We start from the raw sequence: 27,932 nt of genomic DNA, 5'->3' as shown, positions 1-27,932 counted from the left end.
GTCACTTGACCCCCATTGCCCACCCTTACCACTCTTCCACCAAGGAGCCAACACACAGTATTGACTCCAAAACAGAAGGTAAGGGTTTAAAAACAAAACAAAAATTAGAGGACTTGACAAGATCACATCATTATTTATCTCAAATGTAATTGTTCTCATACCAAGTTCAAAATCTTTGAAGGGCTCATTCTAAGTCAGATCTTTAGATTCTTTTACATTCTCCCTTCAGTCTGCTCATTGGCAATTTCTAAATCAAGCAGTCAGACAGTGGTCAGACAGGGGCAGCCATTTGTTATCTATCAGGAAGAACTATTGGTAGACCGTGTGAGCATGCCAGTGGAGACAGACACCAATAGCTAATGAGGTGCAAGCCAAGTGAGCTCCTCACTACCTTCTCTGGGAGGCCTTTCCCACTTTCCACTTTTCTTTTTCTTCTATTCAAGGTTACTTTGTATCTCCTTTAAGTGGGTATGGTATGTAAGTGCTTGCTGTCCCGTTTTAGAATGTAAGCCTTTTCTTGGAACAATTTTATCTAGAGTGCCCAGTAAGTGCCTTATAAATGCAGTGATCAAAAAGGAGAAAAAATATAAACATTTGATTAGGGAAGAAAATCAGGAAACTGGGCAAAGTTTTTTTTAACAAGTTTTTCTGATAAGTTTTATTTTTCAAAAAAAGAACCGAGTCAAATTTATAAAAATAAGAGCCATTCCCCAATTAATAAATGATCAAAGAATACAAATAGGCAGTTCTAGAAGAAATCAAAGCTATTGATAGGCACATGAAAAAATTTAGAGCCAAGTGCTCTAAATCACTTAGAGAAATATGAATTAAAACAACTCATACCCATGGGTACTGCAATACTGTAATGATAATCAGTTCCAAAGGGCTTATGAGGAAAAATGCTAACTACCTCCAGAAAGAAAACTTATGACTCAGAATGAAGATTTAAATAAAATATTTTCACGTTATTTTTCTTGGTTTGGGTGGAGCTTTTTTGGGAAATGTGGCTCAATGGGAAAAGTTTTGCATGACAGCACACACATAATTGATATCACATTGCTTGCCCCCCCAATCAGTGGGGGAAAGAGAGGGGCCTGAAGGAGAAAATTCAGAGGTCAGAAAATTTTTAAACAAATGCTAAAAATATTTTGTTTTTTTTTAAAAGAAGGAAAACGCAAACAGTCCCTAAAGGAAAATTATTTTGCAGGTAAAAGGCCCTAGAACAGGGGTCGGCAACGTATGGCTCTTTCTGCAGGAGCCATAAAGTCCATTTTTTTTCCAGGCGCTGTTACAGGAGCCGCACTGTACGGCTCTCACGAAATTACATTTTAAAAAAATGTGGCGTTTAGGGCTCTCACCGCCAAAAAGGTTGTCGACCCCTGGGCTAGAAAATTGTTATTGGGACTCCACACATGAAAGTTGAGAAAAAGCAAAATCCCCACTCGAGGGGGAAACCAGACCCTGTGTAGGGAATGATGAAAATGATGACTGCCCTATTTACGGGAACTCCAGGTCTAGCTCTGCCCCTAATTCACTCCATAACCTTGGATAAGTCTTTTCTTCTCTTTGGGCCTCAAATGTTCCCCCGATCACTTCACACATAGACCTTCCTGACCAGCATCCATCCTAGATGTTGCCTAGATGTCTCTGGCAAAAGAATTCTCATTAAATCCTCAAATGGGTCTGCATCTCAAAGTGTATCCTGGGGACTCCATTCCACAAAATCCCTGAGGAGCACAAAAAGGCGGGTGTGACACCGGATCCATCCCCTCCAACATCGGGCCCTGAGGCATGTGCATGTAATCTTGGAGGAGAGACTTGAAGGGAAGGCAGGGCCTGTGCCAGGCCTAACTAAGCCATCTCCTTGTGTGCTCCATGGTGACCAATCCATCAAAAATACTGTTTAAGGCACAGGCTGTGTTGATGGCTGGAGCCCCCTGGCCTTACATGTTCCAGGGGAAGACAACATGGACCAATTCGGGCCCACAAGATACATCCCAAGAAGATGCCAAGTGGCCTCAGAGGGAAGACATGGTGCTGCAGAGGCCTCCTGACAAGGTGGCTCTTGGGGGCATCTTGGAGGAAGCTAGATTCTAAGAAGTGAAGAAAAAGAGCACTGTGGGTCTCTGCTGCAAGGTTCCCCTCAATGCCCTCCATGGTGGTGCTCCCTCTTCTATTATACTACTTTTATTGACCCCCACCATCTTTTCTTTTTTAAAAAAAAAAAAACCTTTATCTTCTGTCTTAGAATTAATACTAAGTATAGGTTGTAAGGGAGAAGAGCAGTAAGGGCTAGGGAACTGGGGTTAAGTGACTGGTCCAGGGTCATTAGGCTCAGAAATGAGATCACATTTGAACCCAGGACGTCCAAGGCTGGCACTATCCACCGTGGTACTTACCTGCCCCCATCTTTTCTCAGAAAAATACATGAAAGACTTTGGCAAATGCTTGTTTTTTTTTTGAGGCAACCCATCTACACTGAGCCTTCCGCTTGCCCACTGTCCCTCATGAAACGCCTCTGGCTAATAGTAACTACCCCAAGACCTGCTTTCTTCCCTATATCCTCACTATGACTTTTTAATGACCTTTCAGTTTGGCAGAGGCTCTCAGCTAAGCCCAGTCCTCAGGAGAGGAACCCCTTGTGTGAGGGTTTGGCGTGACAGAGCCCAGAGCAACAAAACCTCTCTCTGGAGGAGAAAAAAGACACCCAAGGAAGGACTGAGACGTGGCACGTATGTAAGACAGAGCAAAGAACTTTTAATGGAGCATCAGGGGCTGGGCAGAGCACGCATCCCGAAGAGTCGCAGCTATAACCTGTGGGCACAAGAAAATCCATGAGAGGGTTACCGGACAGACCCAGGGGGAGACCCAGGGGGAGCCGGGGCTGGGGCAGAGGGGTCTGGGGATACTCACTGGAATTCTCGGAAGGCCCGTTTCTCCACAAGCTTGACCTTGTATTTCCGCTTGAACCTGGACATGGAGAGAAAGAAGCTCAGATGAGGTCCCCTCCCTCAGATCCTCTCCCTCCCTGTGTGGCCCCTCATTCTGGACCCCTTACCTGGCTCTTTCTCTAGGCTCAATCATGTTTCTTCGTTGGAAACTCTTAAAACGGTCCCGAAGAATGCTACCCTCAGGCTAGGGAAGAAAGTGGCATCAGATGGACCCAAGAGCTTCTTATCCCCAGCCCCAGCCTCCTGGTGCCCTCAGCCCCCAGGCATAGGCCAATCCAGACCTTCCTAGGGGAGCCATGGTGTCACCTATTACCCCAAACCACTATCAGGGTAGGGCTCAGGCGAGCAAGGATGAGTCTCTTCATCGGGCACAGGATCCTTTCCCCTCCCCTAGCTTCCCTCCCCAAGAAACAATACCTTTAGCTTCCTTAAGGAATCAGCCAGTTCAGTGCTAAGCTGGACATCAATGTCAGGAGCCTGATACCTGGCATGAAGCAAGAGAAAAGGACATCAGGGGCAGCAGCTCCCTGAGGGCCTCCTCAGTCATTTCCTCCCAGCAGCTTTGAAATCCTACAGCTCTAACTGGGGAGACACGCTCTCAATGGCCCACACGACTGCCTCAGGACACTAAGAAAAGGAGGGAAATGGTCATCTGGCTGGGCAGACAAGAAGTAGCAGCATCCTTCTTCTCTTTCTCCCGGCCTTTCTAGCCAGGAAAGGTCTCAAGGCCAGAGGGGTGGGATTCACCCTGGGAAGGTGGGAAAGGGGGAAGGGGGAAAGCACACAAGGGTACAGCAGGCAGATCTGAAGGCTCAGGGGGATGGCAAGGACTGGTGAAGGTTGAGATGGACAATAGAGGCCTCTCACTTCCCCTGAGACTTTGGGGAAAGAAGGCTAGGGCTGCCCTATGGGGGGGCCCTGAATGCCAGGATGTGGGGAGTGGAAGGAGTCCCACGGGCAATCAGGAGAGGTTTCTGACCAGAGGAAATATTGGTACAGTCCAGTTAACTCTGGGTAGAGGGATGCAAGCTCCCCAGTTCCTCACTTAAGCCGCCCCAGTCGTCGGGGTTTCTCATCCTCAGCCAGCCGCTTTAGTCTCCGTCTCTCTCGCCGCCGGGCCAGCTCTGCCAGCCTCTGAGCCACCTGCAGTCTGATGCCTCGGAGCTGGAACACTTCCTGGCGCCTCTTCCGAGCTGCTCGTTCTGCGGCCTGCTGGGCTTTCTATGGGGAAACCCCAACCCCAGGCCCCAGGGTCAGAAGGCAGAGCCCTTCTTCCCACCTGCCTAGGCATGCACAAGCCACCCAGGAGGCAGAGAAATCAAACTCCACAAGGAGGAGTTGCCTGAGAAGGAAGAGATTCATCACCCTAACCCTCCCTCTTTGGATTGATGCCCGCCCTAGGGAGCCCCTCACCAGCTTTCGGGCCTCCTTCTCCCTCCTCCTCTGCTGCTCCGTCTTCTTCTCTGGGCCTGGGTGTCTGTGTGCCGGGCCTTCTGCATCCCCATCTCCTGGCTCTGCAGGAGTCTCCTCATCTGACTCCTCTAATAGCCCCTCACACAGCTCCTTGAATGCCGACTCCTGGCAGGAAGCACGATGGATACTTGAGCTCTTGCAGCCTTTCTCTTCTACTCACGCTGCCACCACTCAAGGCAAGTGGGTGGTACCCACTTCTAACCTGGAATATTGCGGAGTCCCCCACATGGAGTCCTGTTTCCAGGTTCTTCCCCCTCTAGTCCCCCACACAAGTGCTAAAATAATCCCCAAACCACAAGTTGGAGGGCATTACTCCCCTCCTCAAGAAGCTCCAGGGGCTCCCTATTGCCTCTAGGATATAAGACCAACTTCTCAGTTCAGAATGAGGCAGCTTTCCCAACACAGCTCCAGTCTAACTCCCAGACCTACTGTATCTCTCTCCCTGATACACATTACATCCAACCAAATAACCTACTTGTCATTCCCAAGCCCAGAACACTCCACCTAATGGTTTTGCCTTCTTGTCCCTTGTGCCTTCAATGCACGCCCACCTCCCAGAATTTCTAGCTTTCTTCAAAATGCAACTCACGCGCCAGCTCCCAAAGGAAGTCTTTCCCAGTCCCTTAATTTTGTTTTTGTTATTTTTTGGGTTCTAGAGGTGCGATTCCATTGGGATAGGGAATTCCCAGTGAGTAACCCCACTCTGTTGCTGTTTAGTCATGTCTGACTTTGTGATCCATTTGGGGTTTTCCTGGCAAAGATATTGGAGTTGTTTGCCATTTCCTTCTCTAGCTCACTTGACAGATGAGGAACCTGAGGCAAACATGACTGGGTGACTTGTCCAGGGGATACCCTCCTAGATGTCTGAGGGGGGGCAGCTGGGTGGCTCAGTGGATTGAGAGCCAGGTCCAGAGAGGTGCTGGCTTCACATGTGACCTCAGATACTTCCCAGCTGTGTGACTTGACCCCAATTGCCTAGCCCTTAGCGCTCTTCTGCCTTTGAACCAATACACAGTAGTGATTCTAAGGGGGAAAGTAAGGATTAAAAAAAAAAAAGTGTCTGAGGCTAAGTTGAACTCAAGGTAGGTCACCCTGATTTCAGGATCTGTGCACTATGGTACCACCTAGCTGCCTATCTGTATCCTCTCTGTGACACATCGATATATTCTTTATGGAGAAGGTAGATAGCAGCCTTGCTCAGTGCTGTGCCCAGAGAGGCTCTCTACCCCCCGTCCCATCCTCATCAGCTCTCTCCCCCTCTGTCTCAAGTGAGCCTCCATGTACTTAGCAGTTGGCAAGGTAGAGCCTCCTTCCCATTTCAAGGCAACTCTTTGAAAGGAAGGGATGATGTCTGGGGTTTTCTCTTGTGTCAAGCATGAGGGGGAGAAAGAACAGGATTGCTGAACCACCAGGGAGCCTAACTGTTGGCATATCAGTCAGCCAACTGGCAGGCCCACTGCTGGCTGGGATCCCCGTGCAGTCAGTCACCTGCGTGGGGGCCTTATCCGGAGTGGGGAAGGCCAACTGACGACTGAGCTTCTCTTCCACCTTCTGCCTCTGGAGCTCCACCTCATGGGCTTCCTGGAGCAGAGCCTGGAGGACACAAATAGGAAGGGCAGTCAAAAGGCTGAGGGAATCCCCAGAAAGAGGAATGCTCTAGAACCAGTCTAGGGGGTTCTAGGTGGTACCTGGTGGGCCTGGAATGAAGGATTGTAAGAGCCTCCAGAAGGTATCACTTCCACAGCAGGGGCCTGAGAGGGTTTGGTCTGTAGACGCTGAGGTCTCTGCGAGAAGGAGAAAAGAATTGGGGTGAAGGGAGAGGACAGCATACAAATGGGAATTCACTAAATACCAACCAATCTCTCCTGCATTCCTGTGCCAGAATCCCAGGGAAAGAAACCACAGACTGAATTACTGCTTACTGGCTATGCCAGTCGTTTCCTTTCCCTGAATTGACCTTTTTTCACCCAAGTCTTTCTCCCTGCATAGTTGCCCACAATGGCTTCTTCTCATGATCTTCTCTCCCTATTCTCTCCTAGTCCACCCATTCTTCCTTTCAATTTTCTCTCATGCACACACACATTCTCTCTTTCCCCCTCCCTACCTCCCTACTAACCTTTACTCCCTTCTTCTTTGTTTGTTCCAAGAAGAAGGTGTCCTGTCCCACCAAGGGGCGGTCCAGAGGATCTAGAAAGGACAAGATGGGAGTAGAGGAGCAAGAGTCTGACAACAGCAGGGAGGTAGGGATGGGGGATTAAGGGAAGAGAAGGAAGAACACCCTCCATCCAGACTCATCTGATTCATGAACAGAGTCCAACTCAGAGCTGGAAGGACCCTTAGTGAGCCAAAGCTCCAATTGCATCAATAGAGGCAAAGATGTGCAGTTCACATATAGTCAGTGGAATTAGAACCCAGGTCTTTTGGACCTCAACCCATTGCTTTTATCAAGTCCCTGGCCCCCATCCCACCTCCCCTTTCCTCACTTACTGTCCTGGGCCCAGAGATCATAGAAAGGCCGGTCAGCTGGGTCAGAGGGTGGGGTCTTTGGGGCTGGGGGCTGAAGCAGTCTGGCCTGGGCTTTTCGCACCTCCCGGGGCTGCTTTCCCTGCTGAGCCAGGTGCTCCCACAAGCGCTGTTTGCGTTTCAGCTTCTTCCCATTGGGGACCTGATGGGCGAGGATGCTGCCAAGAAAGGGGCAAAGGAGGTGAGGAAAGAGAGCCCTGGTAAAGAAAAACTGGAAACCCCAGCTTCCTCATTCCCTAAGGCTCGGACCATGACCTCAGTTTCCTAATTTCTGACAGCACCTCCCCTTAAGTATCACTCCACCAGCTTCTCTGGCTGCAAATCTAGTACTCTGAACCTTTTTCTGAACCCTTTTGTCCAGCATCCTGCTCAGGAAACTGCCATGATTCTCCATGGCCCACTGGACCCCATCTATACTGCTCAGCTGGACCCAGACCAATGCCACCCTTCTTTCTCCTAGGATCCTGCAGATGTCATTTCTAGCCCCACTTTCTCCCTCTTAATTATCTCCCTAAAACTGCCCTTCACCCCCGTCCTGGTCCTCTCCTGGCTCCTTCATGTTCTGCAAGGTTCAATACAGTCCTATTCCCTTAGCCAGGAAGCCTTTATGATTTTATTCAGGGATTCTCCTCTTCTCAGAATTCCAAGAAAGGAAATCCCAAGGAAAACAGAGCTAGGCGATGGGGAGAGAAGAGGTACTCACTTCTTTGGGGAAGGTACTTTGGAGTTTGACTCTAAAACCCGGTCAATCCAAAAAGGTTTCTTCAAGTCCTGTTTTATCTTCGAATCTGTAGAAGAAGGATGAGTCAAACAGAGCAACCTCTGGTTTGAAAGAGAGGGTTCAAGGCCTTTTTGCACCCTGTCTTTCTACATCATAATTGCCCTTCACAAGAAGCAAAGTTATATCAATCTTAATTCATCAGGCAAAGGGGGGGGGGGGTTTTGCTCCCTCCTCTTAACCTGCCCCAGCCCTTGGATTTGCCACTACCCTCTCCCCCAGGATCTGAGAATGAGTCCCACTTCTTAGGTCCAGGTGATCTCCCAATATAGGGAGTCCCTAGTCAAGGAGGCCCCAAGAAAATTTTTCCCACTACCTCCATTACACAGGCACGGGACTGCCACCTTCTGTTTAAAACTGCATTTTATTACTAATTTTTACTTTTAAAGCTGTATTTCCTACCGTGCCCCCCAAAAAACTTTTATGATAAAGAATAAGTTGTGCAAATTTAACTGATCCATCAACCACGTGAAACATTAGATGCAACTCTACCCATTTTTTCCATGTTTTTTATAATATTTTACTAGAAATTAAATCAGTAAAAATAACTATATTTTCTTCACTACCACTTACACTTAAATTAACTGACTTCATTACTTAAAGTATTGATTAAAAAAAAAAAAATTTCCCAAGTTCTCTTCTAGATCTCAATTGAAGACCCTATGTTTATTTTTTAAATCCTTACCTTCAGTCTTAGAATTGATACTATCAGCTCCAAAGCAAAACAACAGTAAGGGCTAGGCAAATGGGTGACTTGCTCAGGGTCACACAGCTAGGAAATGTCTGAGGTCAAATTTGAATCCAGGTCTTCCAGACTCCAGGCCTGGCATTCTATCCCCTACTACCTAGCTATCTCAACCCTGTGATTTTCTCAATTTCTTCCTTAAGTTTGCTTAAGGTTTCCTTAGGGGACTGCCTTTTTTCAATCCAGAAAACGTCCCATCACCTCTAAAAGAGCCCTTGAGAAACCATCTAGTCCAATCCCATAATTCTCTCATGATTGATACTGCTCTCTAGCCCTAAAACATAAGCTTCCTATAGGCAAGATTGTTTTTTTCTTTCAGCTTCCCAGAACTTGAATGTCTGGTTCAAAGCAAATACTGCTTAAGTGCTTAATGAGTGATTTATCCATTACAGGAGGAAAAAACAGTGGCCCCTGTGAAAAAATATCACAGCAGGGACAGCTAGGCTCAGTGGATAGCCAGGCCAAGAAATGGGAAGTCCTAGGTTGGAATCTGGCCTCAGAGGCTTCCTAGCTGTGTGATCCTGAACAAGTCACTTCAGCCCCATTGACTAGCCCTTTCGGGCTCTTCTGCCTTGGAACAAATACAATATCCTGATTCTAAGACTTTTGCCTCTTTTTTGTACCACTAGACTAGCTTAGCACTGTGCACCAAGCCTGAAGCCAGGAAGACTCATCTTACCTAGTTTGAGTCCAGCCTCAGACACTTACTAGCTGTGTGACAGTGGGTAAGTCATTTAACTATTTGCCTCAATTTTCTCATCTGTAAATGGAGAAGGAAATGGCAAACTGTTCCAGTATCTGTGCCAAGAAAACTCCAAATGGGGTCAGGAACAGTAGGAAATGGCCAAACAGCAGCAACTTGCACATTGTGGGTGCTTAATTAACGAACTATTTAAGATGCCTGGGACTTGCCCCCTTCTTATCCATTCTGTTCAAACTCGGCCAGGCTGCCAGTTCTCTGGCCTGGAAGGGTCTCCAAGCTCTTCCCCTCGTCCCTTCCCTCCTCACCTTCCTCCTGGCGTCCCTTATCCACGAAGAAGAGGTTTTCATCCGGAGTCTCCGAGAACAGGCCCCTGTGAGCGAAAATGGGGTGATTGAGAGGGGCTGGAAGGGGGCAGATTTCTCCTCCAGACACTCATCTCGACTATTCGAGCCAGGACCTGCGGGGTGACCCACTCCCCCAGGCAGCTGCCAATCTGGGACCTGCCACTCTCCACACAGAAAGTGCCCCCACGAAAATACCCAGGATGGCCGGCCCGGTGGCCTCCCCAAAGGCCGACCGGAAGTGTGCTCAGCACTAGCGGAAGTGCCAATCACAGATGTCCACACACACACACACACACACACACGCAACCGCACCAGCCGAGTGTCCCCGACCCTGGGATCCCCTCGCAGCCCCCATCCTCCTAGCGTGCTTACCCGGTCGCGCGCTCCTGCAGCCGCACGTCCTCCAGAAACGTGTCTACTTCCTGCCCCAGCGGCTCTTCGGCAAGTCGCCGCCAGCCCCGCTTCTTGTTCCGTGGCCCGCGTCGTCGCCGTTTAACAGTCCCTGGGTCCACCGACCCGGACCGAAATCCCAGGAACCCCGAATCTCCCGCATCGCGCTTGGTGCCACTGCCACTCACCATGTTGCAAAAGGAAAGAGGATCGTATTTACGACACCGGATATCCGGCGAGCCGCTCCTCCAAGCCTGTACTTCCGGCTGCCGCCGCCCTGTTGGTAAAGGGAACTGGCACTTCCTGATGTAGTGAAAATGTAAGCTTATTAGGTTGTTTAAATATATACATTTATTAACAACAATTGCCTTTTTATAATTTAACTTTTACAGCGCTAATGACTGTAATTTCGCTACTATGCAAATATAGATCTTTCTTTACATTGGCACATTCTAATTTAAATTCGCATTTGTACAATATGCTCTTCTATACAAACAAAATCATAGATGTGAATTTGTCGTGGTAGGAAAGGGAATGAGCATGTATGTGCTGCTTTCTATGTGCCGGGCGCAGAATTAAGCATTTTTTACCATCCTTATCCCATCCTCTTGTCAGCGTGGAATCTAGAAGCCTCCAAACTTGGAGCCTAGAAAGATGTAATGATCCCCCCTCCCCCCCATTACTTAGTTTAAAGGTGACAGCCCAAGGTTTGATCTTGTCACTTGAGTTTCTCCCTGAGGGAAAGTCCAACCCCAGAGTCTCAGACTAACTATAGACCTTAAAGGAGTTTAAGTGAGGATGGCTAATCCCATCAGGTGTTGAGTATCTCTTTTGTCCCAATGGTTTCTCCCCTTAGGACAAAGCCCTTTACTTGGGTGACCCAGGCCTTGGCTGGATCTGTCCCCTTTGTGTCCACTGTAAAGCATCACCATTCTTCCTGTCTGAAACTCCTCATTTTCCTTTGTTACCATTGTAAAGTCAATCAACTCTCCCTCTCACCCTCAGTCCCCATGTTCCCCTGGAAAGGTATTTAAGCTCCCCGACTTTAATGGCTCCTTGGAGCTGTCAATCTAGCACTGGTGGCTCTCCCAGGGGTCAAGGGACCAGAGCAATCCTTGGAACTCTGCATGGGTGTGTAATGCGCAGCTCTGTGTGGAGGCCCAATCTAGCCTTTCTTTAATTAAAGAGTGGTTTTTCTGACTATTTAATAGTTCTGTGTTTTTTCCAAGTTAACACTTCCAACCCTCAGGTAGATCCTGTTACTTTCCCCATTTCCCAGTTGTGTTGTGAGGGGCAAATGAGAATGTTTATTTAGCACTTTGTAAAATTTTTTTTTAACCTTTACTTTCTGTCAGAGTCAATATTAATATTAGTTCCAAGGAAGAGGAGCTGTAAGAGCTAGGCAGTGTGGTTAAGTGACTTGCCCAGGGTCAAACAGCTAGGAAGTGTCTGAGGCCACATTTGAACCCAGAACCTCCTGTCTCCAAGACTGGTAATTATCCACTGAGCCACCTAGCTTCCCCCTATTTGGCTTTTTTTCTTCCTTTCAAACACACCAGTGAATCTGATCCTATTGATTTGGGAAATTCTTGCCAATAATGCAGATTGCAAACTGAATATACCAGCCCAAACTGCCAGACTGTTATTTCCTCACCCAGCATGCTTTCCACTGGAAACCTTCCTCATTTCCTTATGTTTCCAGGAGGCCAGTGGAGAGCTGGCTGACTCCCCTCCATCCCTCATCCACAACTTAACTAGTCCATCTTCTCTTCCTAAAATATACTTCTTCAATTAATAAACTAATTTTTAAAAACCATCTCTTAAACACTTGCTATGTGTGCCAAGGATTGTGCTAAGCCCTGGAGATACATATAGAAAATTATTGCCTTCAAGAAGGTTGAGTGAGAAAAGCTTTTATAAAGGGCTGTATTAAATATATATATTAAATATAATATATAAACATAAAAAATATATATATATATTTAAATCCATCAGCAAGTATCATCTGCAATGGGCCAAGTTAGAAGCCTTCCCAATAAGATCAGGAGTGAAGCAAGGATGCCCATTGTCACCACTATTGCTATTTAATATTGTTCTAGAAACACTATCCATGGCAATTAGAGAAGAAAAAGAAATCGAAGGGATTAAAGTAGGTGATGAGGAGACTAAACTCTCACTCTGCAGATGATATGATGGTCTACTTAAAGAATCCTAAACAATCAACTAAAAGGCTGGTGGAAATAATGAACAACTTTAGGAAAGTTTCAGGGTACAAGATAAACCCACATAAATCATCAGCATTTCTATATATTTCCAACAAAACTCAGCAGCAGGAATTAGAGAAACTCCATTTAAAATCACAAAATATTTAGGAATCTATCTGCCAAGACAAACACAGGAATTAAGATGAACACAACTACAAAAACACCTTTCACACAGTTAAAACTAGATCTAAACAATTGGAAAAACATTAATTGCTCATGGGTAGGATGAGCTAACATAATAAAAATGACAATTCTACCCAAATGAATCTACTTATTCAGTGTCATACCTAACAAACTGCCAAAAAAATTTTTTTTACACAATTAGAAAAAATTATAACAAAGTTCATCTGCAAAAACAAAAGATCAAGAATAATGAGGGAAATAATGAAAAAAATGTGAAGGAAGGTGGCCTAGCAGTACCAGATCATAAACTGTACTATAAAGCCGTGACCATCAAAACAATATGTTAGGGCAGCTGGGTAGCTCAGTGGATTGATAGCCAAGCCTAGAGACAGGAGGTCCTAGGTTCAAATCCGGCTTCAGACACTTCCCAGCTGTGTGACCCTGGGCAAGTCACTTGACCCCCATTGCCCACCCTTACCACTCTTCCACCAAGGAACCAATACACAGAAGTTAAGGGTTTAAAAAAAAAAGTAAAAAAACAAAACAATATGGTACTGGCTAAGAGACAGAAGGGAAGATCAATGGAATAGACTAATATTACTAATATTACCTCAGCAAACTAGTGTTCAATAAACCCAAAGATCCCAGCTTTTGGGATAAGAACTCACTATTTGACAAAAACTGCTGGGAAAACTAGAAAACAGTATGGGAAAAATTCGGTTTAGATCGATATCTTACACCCTATACACTAAGATAAATTCAAAATGGATAAATGACTTAAATATAAAGAATGAAATCACACATAAATTAGGTGAACAGAGAATACTATACCTGTCAGATCTGTGGGAAAGGAAGGAATTTAGGACCAAGCAAGAGACAGAGAACATTGCAAAATGTAAAATGAATGATTGATTATATCAAATTAAAAAGGTTTTATACAAATAAAACCAATGTAACCAAAATTAGAAGGAAAGCAACAAATTGGGAGAACATCTTTATAACAAAACTCTGACAAAGGTTTAATTTCCCAAATATATAAGGAACTAAGTCAAATTTACAAAAAATCAAGCCATTCCCCAATCAACAAATGGTCAAGGGACATGAATAGGCAGTTTTCACATGGTGAAATCAAAACTATCAATAAGAACATGAAAAAGTATTCTAAATCCCTCCTGATTATAGAAATGCAAATTAAAACAACATTGAAGTACCACCTCATACTTAGCAGATAGGCCAATATGGCAGCAAAGGAAAGTGATAAATGTTGGAGGGGATGTGGCAAAATTGGGACACTACTACACTGCTGGTTGAGTTATGAATTGATCCCACCATTCTGGAGGGCAATTTAGAACTATGCCCAAAGGGCTTTAAAGGAATGCCTACCCTTTGATCCAGTCATACCACTGTGGGGTTTGTACTCCAAAGAGATAATAAGGAAAAAGACTTGTACAAAAATACTTATAGCTGAGCTCTTTGTGGTAAAAAATTGGAAAATGAAGGGGATCCCTTGATTGGGGAACAGCTTAACAAATTGTGGTATCTCTTGGTGATGGAATACTACTACTGTGCTGAAAGGAATGATGAACTGGAGGAATTCCATGTGAACTGGAAAGACCTCCAGGATCTGATGCAGAGTGAAAGGAGCAGAACCAGGAAAACATTGTACACAGAGCCTGATACACTGAGGTAAAATCGAATGTAATGGACTTCTCTACAAGTAGCAATGCAATGATCCAGGATAATTCAGAGGAACCTAGGAGAAAGAATGCTATCCACATCCAGAGAAAGAATTGTGGGAGTAGAAATGCATAAGAAAAACATGAATGATCACATAGTTCCATGGGGATATGATTGGGATTTTGATGTTAAAAGATCACTCTACTGCAGATATGAATAACATGGAAATAGGTTTTTAACAATGATGGATAACCCAGTGGAACTGCTTATCAGCTCTGGGAGGAGGGTAGAAAGGGGGAGAGATCATGAATCATGTAACCATGGAAAAATATTATAAATTTAAAAAGTGGGGAAAATAATAAATAAAGGATTATATTTGCAATCAGAAAGACCCAAGTTTAAATCTGACCTTAGCCACCTATTGTGTGACATTGGACAAATCACTTAATCTCTGTCTTCCTTAGTTTCTGTCTTAGTTTCCTCATCTATAAAATGGAGGTAATAATAGGACCTACTTCTCATGGTGTCCTGAAGAGACCATATTTGGAAAGCCCTTTGCAAAGCTTAAAAAGTGCTTTGTAAATATTGAATCATTTCAGCTGTGTCCCACTCTTCACGACCCTATTTGGGGTTTTCTTGGCAAAGATACTGGAGTCATTTGCCATTTCCTTTTCCTGCTCATTTTATAGATGAGAAAAAAAGCAAAGAGGGTGAGGGGACTTGCTTAGGGTCTCACAACTAGGAAATACCTGATTTTAGATTTGAACACCGGATGTGAAGCCGTCCACCGACTCCACGAAGATTCCTAGTGGGTTGGACACTCAGAAAGGGGAACCAAGGACTGAGTGAAAATGGGTTACGGGTTAAGGATTAATGGAAAGAGAATATAAGGCGAGAATAAAGACACACAGACACAGAAAGTTTTGGCATAAGGTAGGCAGACAGCGAGTAAGCTCTGATGGTCAAGAGCTTCATGGTTAGGAGCTCTGATGGTTGAGAGCTCTCTTGCCAACTGATGTCTTGTCACTTTTATTGGGGTTACATACAACAGTATGGGGGGAAGGGGAGAGGCTGGTGGCCTGATACATTAACATTATGAGGTAATCATCATAAAATGCAAACTGCCAAAATCTGAAACAATAGGTAGAGCTAAGATCAGGATCCAGGGTGGATAGGGCCTAAGGCATCTACTGATGTTTGATACCTATGTTAATTGATCATTGAAGGAAAAGTAAGGAGACTGAGATAACTGACTCTCTTCTGGGGTGTAGCTTTAGGGAAGGGCTAGGGATTTGGCAAGGTCAACATTCAATTTGACTCAGGATTGCAGAGATCAATCATTGGCAGTATAAGAGTTAAGTTTTTGAATACTTCTTAAAATAATATCACAATTAATGTATACCTGGATTGCTACAGGATGATGAGTCTTCTTGACTCAAGGCCCAGCACACTGTGCAGTATGGCATCCCCTAGCTGCCCTAGGTGTGGAAGGTGGCATCTTTTAATCCTATTCTAAAGCAGCTAGATGGTGGGCAAATAAAGCTAGGGGCACTCAGGTTTAGGAGGACTCAGATACTGCCTCAGATGCTTACTACCTGGACCAGTCACTTTCATTATGTTCTGTTTTGATTTCTTTTTCTGTAAAATGCTGGATAATTAGAGCACCTGCCTCTCAGAGTTGTTTTTGAGATCAAATGAGTTCATATTTGTAAAGAGCTTTGCAAACCTGAGAGTGCTAGAGAAATGTTAACTCTTATTATTATCAAAGTTTCTCTTTGGTTCTGTTACAGCCTGTTCCCACCCACCACCATACTCCTTGCTTTGGCCCACTGTGTGATATTGATATTTAGTTCTTTCTCATGTTTCCTGTCTCACTGCCAAATAGTAACACCAGCAGAATGTTGGTATTAAACAATGGGCCTTTGTTTCTATGGGAAGCATGGGATTATTACAGGAGTTATACAATTTCTCAAAAGTAGTTTGACCCAGCATCCTCATGGTCAACCCTTGGCTCAACTCATTATCTGTCTGTTCTATGTGCTTATCTAAATGTATATCATATAAAACATGTATAACCCAGTGGAATTGCTTGTCAGCTCTGGGAGGGGGAAGGGAAGAGGGGAGGGAAAGAACATAAATCATGTCACCATGGAAAAATATTTTTGAAAATAAAATTATATTTTAAAAACATTTAAAAATTTAAAAATACATAAATGTATGTCATAATCTAGACCAGTGATTCTCAAAGTGGGCGCCACTGCCCCCTGGTGGGTGCTGCAGCGATCCAGGGAGGCAGTGATGGCCACAGGTGCATTTATCTTTCCTATTAATTGCTATTAAAATTAAGAAAAAATTAATTTCCAGGGGGCTAAGGAATATTTTTTTCTGGAAAGGGGGCGGGAGGCCAAAAAAGTCTGGGAACCACTGCTCTAGACAATAGACACTTTTCATCCACTTGGACTTTCCTGTGTGCATGATCAGTTCAGACTTTTGAAAAGGTTTTTTCTCTGCCAAGAGGCTTTCCTATGTTCCCAGGCTTGTAGCCAGCCCAGCATCATCCACAAATTCAAGGAGTCCCTTGAGAACCTCACTCTCCCCAGAGAATCCTCTTCAATTTGGTTATTATTTTTTCCAATTCTATAAAAAAGGTTTTTTTGTAGTTTGATTGGTATGGCACTGAATAAGTAAATTAATTTAGGTAGGATTGTCATTTTTTATTATATTGGCTCGTCCTACCCATGAGTAATTGATGTTTTTTCCAATTGTTTGGATCTAATTTTATTTGTTTGGAAAGTGTTTTGTAATTGTGCTCATATAATTCCTGTGTTTGTCTTGGCAGATAGATTCCCAAATATTTTATATTGTCTAGAGTGATTCTAAATGGAGTTTCTCTTTCTAATTCTTGCTGTTGATTTTTGTTGGAAATAATAGAAATGCTGATGACTTATGTGGGTTTATTTTGTATCCTGCAACTTTGCTAAAGTTATTAATTCTTTCCACTAGCTTTTTAGTTACTTTTCTAGGATTCTCTAGCTATACCATCATATATTTGCAAAAAGTAATAGTTTAATTTCCTCATTGCCTATTTTAATCCCTTCAATTTCTTTATTTTGGAATCAACTTAGATATCTTCCATCACCACGGCATGCACCTTTGGTGAGCATACAGTTCCTTATTTTATGTCTCACCTGATATTTATGGTCAGAGGATATTGATTAGGATTATTTCTGTTGTTAAGGCTTTAAAGGAAATTTGTCATTTTGGTTTATGAATGACTTTATTGCAAAAGAGCCGTTAAAATTGTATTTTGCTTACTGAATTGAATGCTTTTTTCATAATCAATAAACAGCAAGCAGAAATCGATCAAGTTCTAGCGATTAGAACATATCAGAAAAATACACAAGAGTGAATGGGCTCTTCAGCTGGGAATGAGATAATCAACCTTTATTAAGTGCCTACTCTGTGCTAGGCCCTGCACTAATATCAGCTCCAAGTAGGAGAGAGAGGCTGACCTCCCCAAAGGGGACTCCTCTAATAATAGCTTTAATCTGCATCTTTACAATTTCCACAGATGGTTCCCAGCATCACCCTCTGGTGTTGAAGGTTCAGCATAGTTATTGGTAGGAAAGATCAGTGAATGTACAGGGCCTTGAATGCTAAGGTTTAAGAATTCAGAGTTTATCCTGCCTTTCTCAAATCAATTTGATATGAATCTTATTGCTTATTGATTATGAAAAAGAAACAGAGCAACTAGGTGGCTCAGTAGATTGAGAAATAGTCCTAGAGATGGGAGGTCCTCGGTTCAAATATGGCCTCAGACACTTCCTAGCTATGTGACCCTGGGCAAGTCACTTCACCCCCATTGCCCTAGCCCTTACTGCTTTTCTGCCTTGGAATCAATATATAGTATTGATTCCAAAACTAAAGGGAAGGTTTTAAAAATAAATGAACAAACTACTTACTAGCTGGTCTCCAAGAGGCTTTTTTTCATTGCAAACCCAAGCCTGAACCTCCTGGCTGGCCTGAGTCAGAAGACAGACAACTATAAGACCATTTGAGCAGAGCAAGAGCATTAGGACGAGGAGGCTTCTCCTATGAAGTGGCCCTTGAGCATTCCAAGGGGGAGGAGAATAGTCTAAGCACCAGAAGAACCTGTACAAAGACAAAAATTAATTCATAAGGAAGCACTGATTAAGCCCCTACTGTGTTCTAAGGCCTGGGGATACACAGAGGAAGACAAGACAGGCCTTGTTCTTGAAGAGCTCAGCCTCCAGTGGGGGAGCCTCAGGGCAGATGGCAAGGCCCGAGCATCTTTAGATCAGTGGGAAGGTTCTGGAAAGTGCAGATAAGTGAGAAGGGCAGGCCTGGAGGACTTAGGTGACTACTGTGGGGTGGGTGATCAGACCTAATGGTCCCTCCACCTCCCTGGGAGTAATAGTGTTGGTAACTCCCATCTCATCCAAGCTGCGTGAGCAGCCAAGCAGTCTGGATGGATTCTGGGCAGCCAGGGTGCAGGGGAGAACATCCCTGGTATTTAATTGGGCTGGGCCCAGTAGGCTACAGCTCAGAGTTTGGTCACTAGCAAACTCTAATGTGGACTCCAGTTTTGTGGATTTTTCAAGTTCTCCCAAGGCCCTGGACCAGAGAAAAGAAGGGACACAGATAGGCAACAGCCCCCATCACCAAGGGGAGTAGGGCAGGAAGGGCACCCCTTCTCCCCAGTTTCCAGAGTTATCCTTAAACTATACACACACCCTCTGTGAAGATGAGGTTAATTCTTCCCCCACCCATTTTTAGATTTAATCACCAAAAGTGTACACACCCCACTTATCCTAAGTGGGGGAGGTCTGTAACCCATGTGTGTGAAAGTGAATGACAAATCAGAATCAACTGACTGCCCCATGGGCAGTCTTAAGCAAAGCTTTAGCTGTAATTGGTACATGTAAAATGGAAGGAAGGCATAGGAAGTGACAAAAGGAATGGTATTTAAAAGTGGCCAGAACTTCCTGGGATGCTCTCTTTCACCTTGAACTGGACCCTAGAGGAGCTCTGGCTGAGGACCTTGGACTGCTTTCTTTTTGAACTACCATGTGGGTGAATGGAAAGACTGATTCCCTCCTGGATTTTCTGAAGGAATTATCCTCAGGAGAGGCCTCCTCTCTTGGGAGAGGCTTCATGGCTGAAGCCCTTGCTTTATTCATCACCAGGCCCCTGACCATCCCCTCCTGGCTGAGGACTAATTAGCCCTGCCTGGGGTGAGCCAGGAGCAGGAGCAAAATACTTAGTGTGTTAGGTTAGATATCTTGCCCTCTCCTCTCCCTGATTTTCTTACTTTCACTCTCTCTTCCTATTTGTGAATAAACTACCATGAAAGTCATTCTGACTTGAGTCTTTCATTTGGAATTAAGTACTTAATTCCTGGAGACCCTACTCTCTGATAAATTTAGTCCAACCTTTTGATTTTACCCCTTACACATTTCTCTCCCCTTTATACCTTCAAGCTCAGTCATCCTTATACCTCACGGTCCAAAGGAAGGAGGCTCCCCACTCCAGCTCAGCTGCCAACCCAAAGGCCTTTGCCTCCCCATAAGTTGATTGGAAGCAGAAGCAGGTCCCCTCTCTGCCATCCTGTATCTCCAGGTGGGTCTCCTCCACCTGCTCCCAAGCCTAGGCCATCACTGGCCAGGTCTCTGTTAACACTAGTCATAAAGAGGCTTAGTGTTGAGTTCCCCATGTAGTCTCAATTTAAGAGAAATATCACACAGTCCACTTTAGGAGGGCCTGCCTTGCTGCCCCACTCCCACCCCAGAAATGTCCAAGCCTCTTTCATCTCCAGAACTTTGGCCCTGGAGTCCCTGCATGAGTCATTGGAGAGCTTCTGGCCTGGCTCAGTCACTCTCAGGCTGACCCCAGAATCTAGCTTCACTTTTACTCCCTCTTCCTCCTTCTCTCCAACCATCCTACCTCAATGCAAACTTATTCCTGCTTCCAGCATCTTCTTTATGATATAAGATACTGGGGAGCTTTGTTGGGGAAGGCAGTAGCAACAGATGAGTGTTTGAGGAGGAGTGGATAGGGATCAGGAAAAGTCTCCTGCTGAAGGTGATGGTGGAGATGAGACTTACAGGAAAGACAGAAGTAGGGGAACATGAATTCCAGAAATGAGGAGCAGCCAGGGCAAAAGTCTGGGGACAGAAGGTGAACTGTCCTGACTAATGTGCATGAGTACTGGATAGGAAGGAAGGGGCTAGAGAGACCCATGAGAAGACTGGAGAGGTTGTTGTTGTTCATCCTTGATTTGTCTGTCTGCTGTCTGTCCTTCTTTCTCTCTCTCTTCCTCTCTATTTCTTTCTCTCTTTTCCCTTCCTTCCTTCCTTCTTCCCTTCCTTCCTTCCTTCCTTCCTTCCTTCCTTCCTTCCTTCCTTCCTTCCTTTCTTCCTTCCTTCCTTCCTTCCTTCCTGCCTTCCTGCCTTCCTTCCTGCCTTCCTTCCTGCCTCCCTTCCCCTTACCTCCCATCTTAGAATGATTCTAAGGCACAAGAGCAGTAAGGGCTAGGCAATAGAAGTTAAGTGACTTGCCTAGGGTCACAAAGCCAGGAACTGCCTGAGGCCAGATTTGAACCCAGGATGTCTTTCAATTTCAAAGAGGACCAATGACTTCATGGACTAATGTCTTAAGTTGTGCCTGAATTGGATTTAAGTGAGGCAGGGTTACACCAAGTCATCAGATTCGGTCTCTCTTCCAGAGTCATCAGTCTAGTGACAAGACAAAAGTCAGTGATGGCCAGGGCTACAGCAGATGACCTTAAGCTTCCTCAATATCTAACCAAGCTCTGTGGGCTCCACAGGGTCTGCTTCAGCTGCCTTCATGGCCACTGGAATAAATTGCTCTCTTCTGTCCCTTCCGCTGAGATGTCTTCACATGTTTGGGGTAGACAACCCTAACACACAGAGGGTTTGAGGTCTGTGGGTTCCCCTTAGCCTGCTGAAATGGTTTTACTGGTGCATGGCCACTACACCTGCTCCACTTCTTGGAGCTACGGGGGAGAGCTGGGTGAAAGATGGACACCAAAGGTGGACGGAAGGTAGTCATAAGGTTGGGAAGAGCCCCAGATCCAAACCCGGTAGTTTACATTTGACCTGAGAGTGAAAGAGAACCTCCAGATTTTACCAAGCAGGGGCAACAGGGTGAGCCCTTTGCTTCAGAAAAGTCACTTGGGCACCTGTCTAGAGAATGGCTTAAATAGAAGGAAAACAGGGGCACTAATTGCCAGACTACTGCCATGCCTGGCCCAAGGGAGAGATGGCAAGAGTCTGATTCAGGGCACGTAAGTAAAGTTTTGCAGGATTTGCAAGAAGCCGTGTCTGGGGGCAGGGTTGCCAGTTGGACACTTGGAATCTTGGGAGATTCCTGATGCCATGCCAGGGCATGAGACCAATCATCAGTTGGGCTGTGCTCTATATAAGGGAGAGAGAAACTGAACCCAGTGACTCATTCTGGAGCCGGGGATCCGGGTGGTGGGGACAAACCTTTCTCTCCTTGATTTATTAATCAAGCCAAGAATCAACCAGCATGCCTGAAAGTTACAGGATCACTACTGAGCTTTAGGGTCAATTAACACCATTCAACAAATTACTACAGAAGATTTATCCATCTAATTATCTTCAATCAAGCTGCAATCTAATCTGTCCATAGGCAGGCAGTGTCCACCAAAGCAGGCCAAGTAGGCCAGTGTGCCTGGCTGGCTCAGCCTAGACTTCAACATTCAGAAGCTGTTAGATTATATACTTTGAGCTAAGATTAGATTTCATTTAGGGATTCCTAAAACCCTCTTCCCCTCCCTCAGTTTCTCTCGTTATTTGGTTACAACAAGTAAAATCTTTGTTATAAAATTCAAACCAGTTACTGACCTCCTGTTGGTTGGCCTGGCAACAAAGCAGCCTCAGAGGAATTCTAGGGGAACTTGAAGGGACGGAGAGGGGTCCAGCTTCACTTTCTGAAGCTGTGATAAATTACCATCATCAATTTTAGTAGTCAGATGCGTTACTGACCATCATTAATACTCTAATAACACTGATACAGTTATCAGTTAACCATCAACTGACACCAGGAGGCTAGTCTTCCTGAGGAACCATACTGCGATTGGTTGAGGGGATTCCAAGGGAAGTTTAGTTATATCATCTGACTGCCTGTTGATACCAAAGGAAGGCTTAAAACTCCTCTAACACCTGGGGCTTTTTGCTTTACTCCTCCAAGCAAATACATCATTTCTACCGATTCCCTCAGTGATCGTAACAGGCAGTGTCTAGGAGTCAAGAGAAGAGGGGAGATGAGAGACATGGCTTCATTTTTCTCAAAAAGCAAAGATGGACAACTGATTGCATGTGTTGGGCAAGGAAGAGTGAGAGAAGTCAAGGATGATAGCAAAGCTGCACACTTTGGTTCTTGGGAGCCCCTCTAGGGAAGGAGTGGAGTTTGGAAGCGGAGAGAGTTTGAGGGGAAAATAGAACAAGTTCTGTTTCAGAAATACTGAATTTAGGGGCAGCTGGGTAGCTCAGTGGATTGAGAGTCAGGCTTAGAGACTGGAGGTCCTAGGTTCAAATCTGGCCTCAGACACTTCCCAGCTGTGTGACCCTGGGCAAGTCACTTGACCCCCATTGCCCACCCTTACCACTCTTCCACCTAAGAGCCAATACACAGAAGTTAAGTGTTTAAAAAAAATTTTTAAATATATGTAAAAAAAAAAAAGAAATACTGAATTTGAGATGTCTATCAGATATCCAGGTTGAAATATCCATGGGAGGGGGCAGGGTAGATGACTCTGTGGATAGAGAGCCAGGCCTAAAGATGGGAAGTCCTGTGTTCAAATCTGACCTTGGCTACTTCTTAGCTATGTGGAGATTAAAATTAATATGCAAAATACTAAATATTATATTTATGAATATTTTATTAATAATAAACTAACAGAGACTTAACTAAAAGGTTACTGACCAGCCCACTGCCAGGAACCAAAAGAACAAGAGGGAGGAGTTGCAGCCAAATATAAAGCAATAACCTGACCACGCAAATGTGGAGGCACAGGAGAGATTAAAGGGAATTTTGGGAAAACTAAGGGACTTATAGAGGATGAAGTCCAAGGTTCAAAATCTCCATTTATCCATACCCCCTGTGATCCTTTGGGAGACCAGTCTCTCCAATGGATCATAAAAACATAATCAACATATAAATTGTAATAATTTGTGGGTAAAAGGGGAAAAAAAGAACAAAATCAATGATTGCTACATTGACAAAAAAATAATTTGGGGGCAGTCCCCTTTGGCAGAAGAGTATACATTCAAAACAAATGCTTTCAATGCCCCCATAATTCAATTTAACATCCTAAAGTTCATTATGGATCTTCTTGATGCAGTGTGTGGTCTCCCAGGAACCAAAAGAGCAAGAGGGAAGAGTTACAGCCAACCATAAAACAATAACGTGACCACGCAAACGTGGAAGTGCAGGAGAGATTAAAGGGAGTTTTGGGAAAACTAAGGGACTTATGGGGGATGAAGTCCAAGGTTCAAAATCTCCATTTATACAGCTATGTGACCCTGGGCAAGTCACTTTTTTTTGTTGTCGTCCAGTCATTTCGGTCATGGCTGACACCTTGTGTCCTTCTTTGGAGTTTTCTTGGAAAAGATACCAGACTGGTGGCATTTCCTTCTCATTTGGCAGATGAAGAAGCTAAGGCAAATAGAGTTAAAAGACTTGCCCAGGGTCACACAGATAGTAAGTGTTTAAGATCAGATTTGAACTCAGATCCTCCTCACTCCAGGCTCATCGCTCCATCTATTGTACCACTTAGCTGCCCTAAGGTACTACATAAATGCTATTATTATTATGATCATTAATTATTATTATTAAAAGGATTGCCATGGAACTAATGAAACAAAGTGTGAAAAACTATACTATAAAGCAGCGGTCATTAAAACAATATGGTATATGGCCTCAGACACTTCCCAGCTGTGTGACCCTGGGCAAGTCACTTGACCCCCATTGCCTACCCTTACCACTCTTCCACCTATAAGTCAATACACAAGAAGTTAAGGGTTTAAAAAAAATTTTTTTTAAATAATATGGTACTGGCTAAGAAATAGAAGAGTGGATCAATGGAATAGACTTGGGGTAAATGACTTCAACAAGCTAGTGTTTGATAAACCCAAAGACCCCAGCTTTTGGGACAAGAACTCACTATTTGACAAAAACTGAGGGGAAAACTGGAAAACAGTATGGGAAAAATTAGGTTTAGATCAATATCTCACACCCTATACCAAGATAAGTTCAAAATGGGTTTATGACTGAAACATAAAGTGATATTATGAATAAATTAGGGAAACATGGCATAGTCTACCTGTCAGATCTATGGGGAAGGGAAGAATTTAAGACCAAGAGACAGAACATTACAAGATGTAAAATGAATAAGTTTGATTTTTATTAAATTAAAGAGTTTTTGTACAAACAAAATCAATGCTAACAAAATTAGAAAGGAAGCAACAATCCAGGGGGAAACTTATAACAAATTTCTCTGTCAAAAGTCTAATTTCTCAAATATATGAAGAACTTAGTCAAATTTATAAGAAATAAAATCACTCCCCAATTGACAAATGGTCAAGAGACATGAATAAACAGTTTTCAGATGAAGAAATCAAAACTATCAGTAACCATATAAAAATGTTCTAAATCTCTCCTGATTAGAGAGATGCATATCAAAACAACCCTAAGGTACCACCTTATGCCTAGATGAGTGGCCTATGTGACAGTAAAGAAAAATAATAAATGTTGGAGGGGATGTGGCAAAATTGGGACACTAATGCATTGCTGGTGTAGCTGTGAATTGATCTGACTATTCTGGAGGGCAATTTGGAATCATGCCCAAAGGGCTTTAAAACAATGCATACCCTTTGATCCAGCAACATTATTACTATGTTTATATCCCAAAGAGATAAAAAAAATTTGGGCAAGGATCTGTTTGTACAAAAATATTCATAGCTGTGCTTTTTGTGGTAGTAAAAAATTGGTAGATGAAGGGATGTCCCTCATCTGCGGAATTGTAGGGATTAAATTTATGGTTGTTCTAAATATAAGAGAAATGTGGTGGCTGATTTATAACTCAAATCAGAATGACTGTTTAGCAGTTTATTTACAAAAAAGTGTAAAGAGTATATCACACTAGATATTTGCTCCAGCCCGGCTTGAACCAAGCAGGGCTCATTAACCCTCCGAAGGATCCGGTGGTGAATAAAGCAAGGGTTTTACCCATAAGGCCTCCTCCAAGACAGGGAGGCCTCTCTGGAAACTAATCTCTCCAGAAGCCAGGAAGGGAGCCAGCTTTTCACCTACCCAAGTAGTGGCTCCAAAAGGGAGAAGATCCAAGAGCAGTCTTACCAGAAGGGGTCCAAGAGACAATCCACAGAAAAAGGTCCTAAGCCAAAGCTCCTCCAAGGCCAAGTCTGAAGGATAAAGTGTGTTTGGAGAGGAAGTTCAGAGCTTTTATTATCCTTTTCCCACATCACTTCCTGTCCCTTCCTCCACTTTACAGGGACCAATTGCAGTCTTTTAATTTGCTTAGCACTGCCCAGGGGGGTAGTGTTTGTAGGTTCCACCTCTTGTCCTATGAGGGTGTAAACTCTTCTCAAAGGATTCACAAGTTTCTGACTGAGTTAAAAGGGTAGAACTCTCTAAGTGGCTTGTGAGCTCCCCTACCTAGTGCCAAGCAGGGGTGTTCAAGCTTTGGTTGATTAAATTTAAAAATAGGCAAAGGAAGAGTCAATCCCATCTTCACAGAATGGCTGAATAAAGTGTGGTCTATGATGGTGATGGAATACTATTATGCTATAAGGAATGATGAAACAGTTGATTTCTATAAAAACTGGGAAGACCTCCATGAATTGATGCAGAGTGAAATGAGCAGAGTCGGGAGAACATTCTACACAGAGACTATAACATTGTGGGACAATCAAATGTGATTGACTCTACTACTAAAAGCAATGCAATGATCCAGGACAATTCTGTAGGACTTGTGAGAAAGAACACTATCCACAGCTAGAGAAAGAAACGTGGGAGTAGAAATCCAGAAGAAAACATATTATTTACCACTTGTTTATATGGGTATAGGATTTAGGGTTTGGGTGTTTTTTTAAACCCTTACCTTCCACCTTAGAATCAATATTGTGTATTGGTTCTAAGGCAGAAGAATGGTAACAAGCTAGGCAATGGGGGTTAAGTGACTTGCCCAGGGTCACACAGCTAGGAAGTGTCTAAGGTCACATTTGAACCCAGGACCTCCCATCTCTAGGTCTGGGTCTCAATCCACTGTGCTACCCAGCTACCCCCAGGGTTTAGGTTTTAAAGGATTACTCTTATACAAAAATGAATAATATGGAAATGGGTTCGAGTGATATTGTGTGTGTGTGTGTGTGTGTGTGTGTGTGTGTGTGTGTGTGTATAATCCAGTGGAATTGCTTGCCAACTCCTGGAGGAGGCAGGAATGAGGGAAGGGAGAAAGCATAAATCATGTAACAATGGGAAAAATTTTAAAGGATTGCCATGCCGTAATAAAAAGCCCAATTGAGATTAAATAACCTAAATCAAGAACATCTGTGCCCCAAAGGAATCTCTGCCATAACATAATTACCTGACAAGTGGTCTTCTCATCTGTGCTTGAAACTTCCCAATGAAGGGGAAGCTGCTAACTCTTGTGGCAGCCTATTCTGCCAATGGGCAGCTCTGGTTGCTAGAATTTTTCAGACATCAAACCTAAATCACCATCTTTGCTACTTCCACCCACCCATTGCCTCTAGTTCTATCTGGGGGAGCCCAACTGCTGATCCTTCTGCCACAGGAAAGTCCTTCAGATATTTGGAGACACCCAGCGATCAGGTCCAGTCAAGGAGCACTTATTAAACATCTACATGCCAGGAGCTGCGCTAAGTGTTGGGGAAAGACCAAAGACAATCCCTGCCCTCTAGGGGATCTAACAGGAGCAATAACTTGCCAGTAATTATTTTGTGGGTAAATGGGAGATATCAACAGAAGGGAGGCCAACGTGATTTTTCTTTTGTCTCTGAACTAACCAATCAATCAATCAATCTTTATCAAGTTTCTACTATGAAAGAATTCTATCTTTTTTAAATGTGAGAATGTAGAAAAATATAGAATGCTTCATGGATTGGTGTGCAGGAAAGAAAAAACTACATTAAAGATAAAAATCCAGAACGACAACTAACTTTGCCTTTTACTTTAGCCTATCCACAATATTTCCTGTAAACCCATTCTTTAAAAGACATAAAACTGTCCAATTGCATTGGCCTGTCATGATGACATCCTATCATGTGCTTTCTGGTCCCTTTATTTCCCATTGATATTGGGTTCCATCTTGTCATTTATATCAGGATTCTAAAGTTCATATATTCTTTTTTTTTTTTTAATAAACCGTTACGTTCTGTCTTGGAATCAATACTTTGTATTCGTTCCAAAACAAAAGTGTCTGAATCCAAATTTGAATCCAGGACCTCTCTGGGTTCTAGACCTGGCTCTCAAATCCACTAAGCCACCTAGCTGCCCCTGCTCATATACTTTTTAAATAGACCAATAGTATAACCAATAGAAAAAATATTCTAACTAATAAATTAACTTTAAAAAAGAAAAACAAATGAATAAACTCATACAAACAAAATAAATAAATGTAAATTAATTTGTTGATTGATTAATTAAAGAAATAAAATAAATGAATGAACGATAGAATGAAATAATAAAATAAGATAAAATTTAAAAAAACTTTAAAAAATAAAATAAATAGTCCAATAGCACCTAAGCTGGAGCCCAGCAGCAAAATCTAGAGAAGGTTCTCTAGACAAAATGTCTCCTGAGTCTTCTCCCCAGAACAACATTCCCAATTCTTTCCATCTCTGGGCTCTTCTCCA

General features: G+C 43.7%; 1 protein-coding gene and 1 non-coding gene across 2 annotated transcripts; both read right to left on the bottom strand.

The window, feature by feature from the left end:
• Window positions 1-2,737: 2,737 nt before the first annotated feature.
• On the bottom strand, window positions 2,738-10,114 carry NOP53 (NOP53 ribosome biogenesis factor). Its single transcript, XM_044671118.1, has 13 exons — window positions 9,890-10,114; window positions 9,479-9,543; window positions 7,651-7,735; window positions 6,912-7,105; window positions 6,541-6,611; window positions 6,113-6,208; window positions 5,913-6,017; window positions 4,365-4,529; window positions 3,997-4,172; window positions 3,369-3,435; window positions 3,059-3,135; window positions 2,914-2,970; window positions 2,738-2,814 (listed from the first exon to the last, which is right to left on the bottom strand). The coding sequence occupies exons 1-13, from the start codon at window positions 10,096-10,098 to the stop codon at window positions 2,808-2,810; spliced, it is 1,374 nt and encodes a 457-aa protein (XP_044527053.1). The 5' UTR covers window positions 10,099-10,114; the 3' UTR covers window positions 2,738-2,807.
• Window positions 3,199-3,322, bottom strand: LOC123243498. Its single transcript, XR_006506019.1, has one exon. It is a non-coding gene; the product is annotated as a small nucleolar RNA SNORD23 (small nucleolar RNA).
• Window positions 10,115-27,932: the final 17,818 nt, after the last annotated feature.

This window comes from Gracilinanus agilis, chromosome 3 (assembly GCF_016433145.1).
Source record: "Gracilinanus agilis isolate LMUSP501 chromosome 3, AgileGrace, whole genome shotgun sequence".
Classification (NCBI taxonomy): domain Eukaryota; kingdom Metazoa; phylum Chordata; class Mammalia; order Didelphimorphia; family Didelphidae; genus Gracilinanus; species Gracilinanus agilis.
This window is presented reverse-complemented; position numbering and strand designations above follow the sequence as displayed.

Excerpts from the sequence above, each read along its gene's own strand:
- NOP53 (XM_044671118.1), bottom strand. The coding sequence starts at position 10,098 with ATGGTGAGTGGCAGTGGCACCAAGCGCGATGCGGGAGATTCGGGGTTC. Across the intron at positions 9,544-9,889 it reads CTGCAGGAGCGCGCGACCGG|GGGCCTGTTCTCGGAGACTC; the intron begins GTAAGCACGCTA and ends TTTCGCTCACAG. Across the intron at positions 7,106-7,650 it reads AAAGTACCTTCCCCAAAGAA|CATCCTCGCCCATCAGGTCC; the intron begins GTGAGTACCTCT and ends CTTTCTTGGCAG.